This window comes from Amborella trichopoda, chromosome 7 (assembly GCF_054954075.1).
Source record: "Amborella trichopoda isolate Santa Cruz 75 chromosome 7, AtrichopodaSantaCruz75HAP2 v2.0, whole genome shotgun sequence".
Classification (NCBI taxonomy): domain Eukaryota; kingdom Viridiplantae; phylum Streptophyta; class Magnoliopsida; order Amborellales; family Amborellaceae; genus Amborella; species Amborella trichopoda.
In genome coordinates this window covers 29237357-29248013 of record NC_142342.1, presented here as the reverse complement: position 1 = coordinate 29248013, position 10657 = coordinate 29237357, and the positions used below count along the sequence as shown (strand labels likewise).

General features: G+C 39.4%; 1 protein-coding gene across 1 annotated transcript; it reads right to left on the bottom strand.

Annotated features, from left to right (window-relative positions):
* Positions 1-549: 549 nt before the first annotated feature.
* Positions 550-9854, bottom strand: LOC105420547 (putative pectinesterase/pectinesterase inhibitor 22). The gene is made up of 4 exons (XM_088871046.1): positions 9617-9854; positions 2437-2603; positions 2127-2177; positions 550-648 (listed from the first exon to the last, which is right to left on the bottom strand). Exons 1-4 carry the CDS (start codon positions 9852-9854, stop codon positions 550-552), a joined length of 555 nt encoding a protein of 184 aa, XP_088727172.1.
* Between the last annotated feature and the right edge of the window lie 803 nt (positions 9855-10657).

The window sequence follows — 10657 nt, the reverse complement described above, 5'->3', positions numbered from 1 at the left end:
GTTGTTTTTTACACCATCAAATTTCAACATTCTTTTGTGTTTGGTTTTTACATAATATTTGTTTCTTGGGAATCGTAGACGCTTTGACCCGATCACATTCCGGCCATCATATTGTTGGACTTCCAGATTTTGGCGATCTTTCAAGATATTAAGAAGAAGAATCTTTAAGTCAGTTGCCTTAATTATATGTTTACTCGTACTCATTGTGACTATCATAATCACTGCACTCGCAGGGAAATGAGTCACAAACCTTAAACCTTTTTCAAGTAACCAAGATGAAATTTATGGTAACCCACTTGCCGTTCTACGGTCTTCTACACTCTAGCTTTAAATCTGAAGCACTATCTATCAAAACCCAGAGTGAGATCACCACCTTACCTTGCACACGATCCCCAAACATGATCATGCTTACCAACTTAGCATGAGTTCTCCATGTCCTTCCTAAATAAGTTGACAAATCCCTTCACTCATGTGTAGTTGAAGCCTGCCATGAGCACTTATCATGTTCTTCCTTTTGGACATTGGCATGTGTTGAAAAAATTGATAATTTTAGAATACTGCTACTGCATTACCGAAGATGAAGTCAATAGTGCCGTAGATGTGACAGTCTCTATAGAACTGGTGGACGGAGTGGGCGTAGAGGGTGTCCTAGTAGGCTGAGATATTGAGCCTCAAGAAAGCAGTGAAGTTCGATTGGACATGGAGAGCTACTGCGTGGTGCTTGGTTGGGCCGACGGTGTTGACAACAACAAGGTTATGGGCAATGAAGCCATCACATAATACAACTCCAATGCAAGTCATGAAATGTAAGCTTAAGAATGCCTTGTGATTAGGGAATTGTGTTCATTAATATAAAAGTAAATAGAGCGACAAAAACAGTAAGTGAGAGAGAGGCACAGTCTATATGACCATTTACTAAAAAGCACAGAGATAGAGGTCACCAACATAAAACATAAAGAAAGAGACTCACATAGTGTTGAAGAGTTAATGAGTTGAAGGTGGAGAATTCATCTAGAACATTCATACTCCCTATGATCACAATCTTCTCCATCCCCTCCGCTATCATCATAATATTTATCTTCTCTCTCCTCACCTCCACATTTTCTATGTAAACCCCTTCTCTTACTAAAATCACCCACTTCTCTTCCTCTCTAGCCCAATGTGGGGCCTCTATTACTGCGTCAGTTATCGTTGTATAATCCTCACTACAATCCTTTGCCACCTCCATGTTAACCCCGACTTTGTCCTAATGTGAAACACTCTCGGCGACCCACGATAATAAACCTTTTCTCAGGTTGTTGGAAAATTTCTCCTGTGGGGTTCCCATAGGTCTCCATCATGTTCTTGACAATGTCAAGAGAGTTACTGAGCATATAGATTATGGGCACAAGTACTTGGCCAGCCCTTCTTATGAGATCTTCTATAAATCTTGCTCGAGAAATCCCGGACTTGAGATCTTCCGTGAATCTTGCTCAAGAAATCCTGGTCAGACACGTGTCTTAATTGGTCATGGCTACATGAGAAGGGCTTTCAGGTTTGATGGAAAACATGGTACTCGTTTGTTGAGAAGTGGCTTTTCGATAAGTAGATGGGGTTGTAGGGCGAGAAATGGTGGAGCAGATGGTAAGCAAAGCGAAGCAGGAATAGGGTATGATCAACAAGACGGAGGTAGTCTTTGTAGATCCCTCTTTGTCGATAATTTATATTTTATCGATCTTTTTGTTGGAAAGTCAGATTCGAACTATGAAAGTCCTCAAAAACATTAATGACATCTTTTAGAGTTAGTTCGATAATCTCACTCTGGGTTTTGGCATATAGTGCTTCAGACTTTGAAGCTAGAGTGTAGAAGCAAAACTTCGGATGAGGGGTGCCATTACATGACAACCATAGAGTGGTAAGTGGGTCACTAGATACTTCATCCTGGTTACTTGATATCCGTAGAACAACAAGTGGGTCATTGGAAATTTGATCTTGGTCACTTGCTGGGAAATGCAGTCACTGACATTTTTCAAGTCACCAGGATGAAATTTCCAGTGACCCACTTGCCGTTCTACGGATATCAAGTGCCCAAGACGAAATATCCAGTGACCCACTTGCCGTTCTACGGTCATCATGTAATAACACACCTTATCCGCAATTTTGCTTATACGCTCTAGCTTTAAAGTCTGAAGCACTATCTGCCAAAACCCAGAGTCAGATTGTCTGACTAACCCTAAAAGAGGCCATTAATTATTTTGAGGACCGTCATGGACTTTTCTACAAAAAGATCGAGAAATCATGAATTCACGACAAAGAGGTCTTGTTGACTATACCTTATTCTACCTCCACTCTGCTTACCATCTACTCCACATTCTCTTGCACGAAAACAACATCTACTTGTCGGAAAGCCTCTACTCAATAGACGAGTACCACATTTTCCAACCAATTCCACCAAACCTGAAAGCCCTTCTCAGTGCAGCCATGATCAATCAAGATACATGTCGGACCCGGATTTCTCGAGCAAGATTCACAGACGATCTTAGGAGAATGGCTAGCCAAGTACTCGTGCCCATAATCCGTATGCTCAGAAACTCTCTCGCCATGGTCAAGAACATGACGGAGACCTACGAGAATCCCACAGGAAAAAAATTTCAATAAGTTAAGAAAGATTTATTATCATGGATCGATAGGAGAGTAAGGGGTTAACGTGGTAGTGGCAAAGGATGGGAGTGGGGATTATACAACGATAACTGATGCGGTGAAAGAGTCCCCAAATGGGACGAGAGAGGGAGAGAAGTGTCTGACTTTAGTGAGTGCAGGGGTCTATAGGGAGAATGTGGAGGTGGGAAGAGAGAAGACAAATATTATGTTGATAGGGGAATGGAGAAGACTGTGATCACAAGGACCAATAATGTTGTGGATGGATTCTCCACCTTCAAATCAACACTATATGAGTTTTTATCTCTATGTTTTATGTTCGTGCTTACTCTCTCTCTCTCTCTTTGTGCTTTTTAATAAATGATCTTGTAGACTATGCCTCTTTCTCACCTAACGTTTCTATCTCTCTAGTTACTTTTTATGTTAATGAACGCAACTCCCTAATCATAAGGCATTCTTAAGCGTAGATTTCATTGTCCACATTGCAGTTGTATTTAGTAACGGTTTTATGGCCCGCGATCTATCCATTGTCAATACCACCGGTCCCATCAAGCACCAGGCAGTATCCCTCCATGTCCAATCGAACTTTGCTGCTTCCTTTGACGCTCAATACAGCGGCCTTCTAGAACACCCTCTACGCCCACTCCCTCTACCAATGATATAGAGACTGTCATATCTACGACATTGTTGACTTTGTAATGCGGTCGTAATATCCCTCAACTATCAAATTTTTCCATGCAGATCGATGGCCAAACAACAGAACATGATAACAACTAATGGCAGATTTGAAGCCATACAGGATACAAGATTTGTCTTTCAGAATTGTACCATCAAGCTGCTCTTGACCCAAAGCTAGTGAAGGGCAATTTCTTAACTTATTTTTGGGGGATGTCGTGAGCAAGGAAGGGTGGCATCCATGGGGGATAGAGTCAATCCAAGAAACAATCAAGTGTGTGGAGTACAAGAACTGCGGACCGGGGCGGACACGAAGGGAAGAGTGAGGTGGGGAGGATTGAAGGTGGATGGGGAGGTGAATGGAGAGGAGGTGTGGAGGTTCACGGTAGCTGAGTTCATAGGCACAGTTGTGATCAAGGCCGTTGGGCTACCCTTCAAGGCAAGGCTATGTGCAAGGTTTAAAAAATCGATTTTTCTGATTGGAACCGACGATCCGGGTCCATTTCTTAAAACCTTGGCCCTCTCTCTTTCCGAGGGGTGTACCTTATTTAGGTAAGGTTGTGAGCAGGGTTTAAAAATCGGTGTTTCAGATTGGAACTGATGATCTGAGTCATGGATCTATTTTTTAAAACCTTAGCTATCTCTCTCAGAGGGTGTAACTCATTATCCCTATGTGTCGATTAGTTGGTTTATTGTGCTCTTTTCACTATGTAGATAGGTGCAGTGTTGAGTATTTTGGTAAACATTAGATTAATGTTTAATTCTTCAGTTTTAGGGATATAAGTGTTAATTTTATTGGGTTGTATAACTATAGATTAAAATTTAATATTGAGTTTCGAGTACACGAAAGTAACATACTTGTTCCTAATAGAAGCTATATGAATTCCTTTCTTTCTTTATGTGCCACTTTATATGTTCCAGTTTTGGGTTTATTTTGTCCCTTCCACTAGAGCATAGTAGGCATATAAGATGTACATGCTCTCAATATTTTCTTTTTAAGCTTTGCCATAATATCATGTAATAGGCTGTTTTATATGCTATTAGTAACATCACCGATTTATTTTAACAATGGATTGCTGATTTAAACTTTCCTACCATTAGAGTAGACTTTGACTGACTTGAACATCAGAATGTTATACATCAGTAGTTGTTCACAATGAAAGGGGGATAATCCCAAGTTCTATATGGATCTATTCGTCTTATATTGATACCTGTTGACATGCGACAATCACCATCAACATGTTTTCATACATGTCGGCTCATAGCACCTTCATTTCGGTTCCTATAACCTTCATTCAGCATGTTTTGATATTTTTAATAGAAGTGTCAGTATTTGTTTGGTCACAAAATGCTCAACAATCTTATGTAGTAAAGGAAACTTTATAGTATTTCTTTGGTGCCATTTTGATTACTTGCAAACTCTTTTTAAAATATTGCACCAATGAATTGATAAAAAGTGCTTTTGGTAAGAGTTTAACCCTCTTTGTTTTAGAGAGCACCGTCCCATCCATCATGGAGTCGTCGTTTAGGCTTGTTGTTAATAAACCTAGGTTTTGAATCAAAACTTCATTATGTCAAATCTTAGTTATGTAAAAACCTCTGATTACTCAAACCTGACTTGTTTGGATGGCTTTGAACGGTACTCAAGTTATGCAAATCTCATATTTGGATCATCTTTTTGTATAACATGATTTGCTATTAGGGATTGTTTGGTTTGCGTGGAAGTTTGATAGGAAAATATTTACATAAAAATATTTTCATATGCAAATACATCAAACTTGAAATTTTGAGATAGTTTCTCCCTATAAAAAAAATCTGATATAGTTTCACTCTAAAATTATAACAAAATTGTAAAAAAAATCAATACATATCACAATATTTGTAATTAAAAATATATAATAATGATATTCATGTAAAAAATCATATTTACTTTGTTATTAATTTATTAGTAATATGTTATAAGTACTAAAGACATCCTCAGATTATATTGGTTTCTTAATTCTTTTTTTTTTAATTGTAAACTTTAATATATAGTTATATTTAATATCACATGTAATTTTAATGAATTCGACTTTTGTAGACACCCCATTTTTTAATAAGGTAAATTTCATCATTTTTCTAACCTTAGACAACCCTCTGGACCACACTATTCCAGGAAATCCTAAATCACATAACAAAATAGTCCATGGTCCCCATCCTGTAATCCAGTATCCTAATAGACTCACCGATTTTAGAAATAATTAAGGAAAAATAGAAAAATAATGTACTTTAATCGAATATTTGGAAGATAACCATACAAAAGGGCATAAATAAAACCAAAATTGGAAATTTCAAATTTTGATCAAATCTAGGCAGAACGACACACTATCCGCCCAATCCAAATTGACCAAATCACTTATTTAAAGCTAGCCTAATTCCAATCAAGTTCAATGGATGTGGACCATTTTGGGCTGGGTGACATGCCGCCCAAGCTCGGTCTTAGTCTAGGCGACTGTGCTGCCTTGCCTTTGACCCCAAAAACGTGTTTTCATGCTTTCAAATCCGCTCATTTATGGTAATTTGGCATTTCATGCGTTTTGTCTCAAGAAAAATGCACTTGACGACCACTTTAGGGTTAGGCGAGAAAAACCCTTATTGGTGAGCAAAAACCCTATAGCAGAGAAAACCCTAGACTATCAACCCACATCGGATGACAACCATCTTCAACCTTTAGGTCAGATCGATAACCCTAGTTCAACCAAGCCAAGGCTTGGTCAATTTTAAAGAGAGAAAGGAAGACGCAAGACGTTAACTCGGCCGCGGTCTTGATATGGGCGATGCCTCATGTGTCTCGAGCCAACTGGCCCGGTCATGTATCTTTCTCTTCACTTTTTTAGTTATTTTTTTCATTTCATTAGATTTAAGAGTATTTCCTTACTTTATTTCGGTATTTTGTGCCTAGGATTGATGCCGGCTCTGTCATTGATCTAAGAGAAGGTCTATTCATATTTGAATAGATCGGCTCTTAGAGCAGAATTTGATTGATCCCACCTCTTTACCACTTTTTAAAAACAAGTTTGTAGTGTCAAATCTGAGGCATCTTCATGCGAAGATCTCTCTGATTTTTTGTTGTAAACAGTTCGAATGAAGATCCTTCAGATTTTGTGTTGTAAAAAAGTTAAATATGGTCCTAACATTTGTATAATTTTAAATAAATATTAAAAAATAACTTGCATGTGGCATTTTATTTTGTGGAAGATGTCATTTCTATTACATATTTTATTTATGTGGGATTAGGCCTCATGCTTTTCATGTGAATAGTTCATAGGTGCCCTGTATAAATGCTTTATTCCAAAGACCATTTTAACTTCAATTTTCAAACTTTAAAGTTTAAGATCATCCCAAAAAAAACTATAGAGTTCAAGATCCATTTGAACTTGGATGAGAGATAATCGTAATATTTTTCATTTCAAATTAGATAATTGGAAGAGAGTTAAAGGATTCAGAGCTTGCTATTAATTGTAATTTTAACTTGGAACATTGGAGGAGACGAATGGTAAATATTATTTTCCTTTATATATTAAATCTATCTTTGTTTTTTTTTTTTTACGGTGAACCTTTTCCAGCTTCCTCTCCTTTCGGCTTTACAAATATATTTACTTCACCACATGAAAATTAATTTTCTTAACATGAAAATTTGCCTCCGAAAATGGTAATACATGAATTACTACATTAATGTCTATAAAATTGTTAATAAAAAAGTAAGTACATAGTGGAATATTTATAACTAGAAAAATACAATTGTAAAATTCTTGAAAAAAATATAGTTATTTTGTTATTACTCTATTAGTAACATGTTATAGCTACTAAAAACATCCTCAAGGTTTATTAATTCTTTTTATTTACATATGCAAACCAGTACGATTTGGGCGTGAATCGCGGTCGTTGACTCACGCAAGGTGTGAATGTACACAAAACTTTGTATGGAGGGCACTTAAATGGTACTTCGTGTACACGTGCTTGGGGGAACGTGGGGCAAATCGTACGGTACACAGGTGTGCATACCCCGCCATAATTGCGTGCAACAAACTGGTACGGTTTGCATGTGAATTGCGCACGTTGAGCTGAGCACGCGGTGCGCATGTACACAAAACTTCGTACGTTGGGCCTTTAAGTAGTACTTTATGCGCACGTGTTTGGGGGAATGTGGGGCAAATCATACGGTACAAATGCACACAACCATTGCGCGCATTGAGTTGAGCGTGCACGGTGTACATATACACAAACTTCATATGGAGGACACTGAAGTGGCACTTCATGCACACGTGTTTGGGGGAACGTTAGGCAAATTGTACAGTACACAAATGCACACAACCTACCATAATTGTGTGCAACTAACTGGTACGGTTTGCATGTGAATCGCACACGTTGTTTTGAGCGCACGCGATGCGAAGGTACACAAAACTTTGTACGAAGGGCACTTAAGTGACACTTCATGCGCACTTATTTGGGGGAACTTGGGGCAAATCGTACGGTGCACAAGTGCGCACACCCCACCATAATTATGTGCAACAAATCGATACGGTTTGTACGCGAATCGTGCACGTTGAGTTGAGCGCACAAGGTACGCATATATACAAAACTTTGTATGAAGGGCACTTAAGTGGCACTTTGTGCACACATGTTTAGGGGAACGTGCAACAAATCTTATGATCCACAAGTACGCACAACCCGCCATAATTGTACATAACAAACTAGTACAGTTTCTGTGCGAATCGCGCGTGTTGAGTTGAGTGTGCGTGTACACAAAAGTTCGTACGGAGGGCACTTAAGTGGCGCATCGTGCGCACATGTTTGGAGGAACGAGGGGCAAATCATACGATCTACATGTGCACACAACTCGCCATAATTACAAGCAACAAACAAGTACGGTTTGCGCATGAATCGCACACGTTGAGTTGAGCATGCGTGGTTTGCATGTACACAATACTTTGTACAAAGGACACTTAAGTGGTACTTCGTGCACACGTGTTTTGGGGAACGTGAGGAAAATCATACGGTACACAAGTGTGCACACCACGTCATAATTGCGTGTAACTAGCTGGTATGGTTTGTGCACGAATCATGCATGTCGAGTTGAGCACAAGCGGTGCGAATTTACCCAAAACTTTGTACGGAGGGCACTTAAGTGGCACTTAGTGCGTACGTGTTTAAAGCAATGTGAGGCAAATGGTACGGTGCATCATGTTGTTGGACTTCAACCCCATCACATTCCGGCCATCATGTTGTTGGACTTCCAAATTCTGGCGATCTTTCCATTGGAATTCAAGATTATGGCAACAACAAGTGATCTTTCCATTGGAATTCAAGATTATGGCAACAGCAAGCGATCTTGTCATTGGAATTCAAGATTCAAGCAACAACAAGGTATCAAGAAGAAGGATCCTCAAGTCACTTGCCTTAATTATTGTTTACTCGTACTCATATTGACTATCATAATCGTTGCACTCACAAGGAAAGGAGCCATAAACCTTTTTCAAGTGACCAAGATGAAATTTTTGGTGACCCACTTGCCGTTCTACGGTCGTCATGTATTGACACCCCTTATCTGAAATTTTGCTTCTACACTCTAGCTTCAAAATCTGAAGCACTATCTGCCAAAACCCAGAGTGAGATCACCACCTTGCCTTGCTCACGACATCCCCCAAACAGGACCGCAAGATTACCACCTTAGCATGAGTTCTCCATGTCCTTCCAAATAAGTCAAGAAATGGCCCTTCACTGGCTCTAGGTCAGGAGGAGCTTGAATGGTACAATTATGAAAGACAAATCCCGTATCCTGTGTGGTTCAAACTTGCCATGAGCAGTTATCATATTCTTCCCTTTGGGCATCGACCTGCATGGAAAAAATTGATAGTTTTGGAATACTGCAGCCACGTTATCAAAGATGAAGTCAACAGTGTCATAGATGTGACAGTCTCTATAGAACTGGCGAATGGAGTGGGTGTAAAGGGTGTCCTGATAGACTGAGATATTGAGCCTCAAGAATAAGGAGAGCTACTACATGGTGCTTGGTGCGGTCGGTGGTGTTCACAACAGCAAGGTTGCAGGCAATGAAGCCATCAAGCTGCAATGCAAATCATGAAATGTAAGCTTAATAATGCCTTGTGATTAGGGAATTGCATTCAATAACATAAAAAGTAAATAGAGAGATAGAAACAGTAGGTGAGAGAGAGAAGCACACTGTATATGACCATTTACTAAAGCGCACAGAGAGAGAAAGAGGGAGTATGCACTAATATAAAACATAGAGAGAGAAACTCACATAGTGTTGAAGATTTGAAGATGGAGAATCCATCGACAATATTCCTGCTCCCTATGATCACAATCTTCTCCATCCCCTCGCCCATCATCATAATATTTATCTTCTCTCTCCTCACCTCCACATTCTCCTTGTAAACCCCTTCTCTTACTAAAATCACCCACTTCTCTCCCTCTGTTGTCCAATTTGGGACCTCTATCACTGCTTCAGTTATCTTTGTATAACCCCCACTCCCATCCATTGCCACCTCCACATTAACCCTGACTTTTTTTTATTGTGAAATACTCTCGTCTACCCATGGTAATAAACCTTTCTTAGTTTATTGGAAAATTTCTTCTATATCCGTAGGTCTCCGTCATGTTCTAGACCATGTCAAGAGAGTTACTGAGCATACAAATTATGGGCACAAGTACTTGGTCAGCCCTCCTCATGAGATCTTCCATAAATCTAGTTCAAGAAATCCTAGTCTTGAGAGATCTTCTGTGAATCTTGCTCAAGAAATCCCGATAAAAAACGTGTCTTGATTGGTCATGGCTACATGAGAAGGGCTTTTAGGTTTGCTAGAGTTGGCTGAAAAACATGGTACTCGTCTGTTGAGAAGTGGCTTTCCGACAAGTAGATGGGGTTTCCAGGTGAGACATGGTGGAGCAATTGGCAAACAGAGCGAAGCAGGATTAGGGTATGGTCAACAAGACGGAGGCAGTCTCTGTAGACTCCTCTTTATTGAGAATTCATGTTTTCTCGATCTTTTTCTAGGAAAGTCAGATTCGAACCATGAAGGTCATCGAAAGAATTAATGGCATCTTTTAGGGTTAGTTTGACAAGCTCACTCTTGGTTTTGGCAGATAGTGCTACAGACTTTGAAGCTAGAGTGTAGGATATGGGTGTCATTACATGACGACGATAGAATGGCAAGTGGGTCACTGGATATTTCATCCTGGTCACTTGATATCCGTAGAACGAGAAGTGGGTCATTGAAAATTTCATCCTGATCACTAGCTGGGAAATAGAGCCATCGACCTTTTTCAAGTGACCAGGATGAAA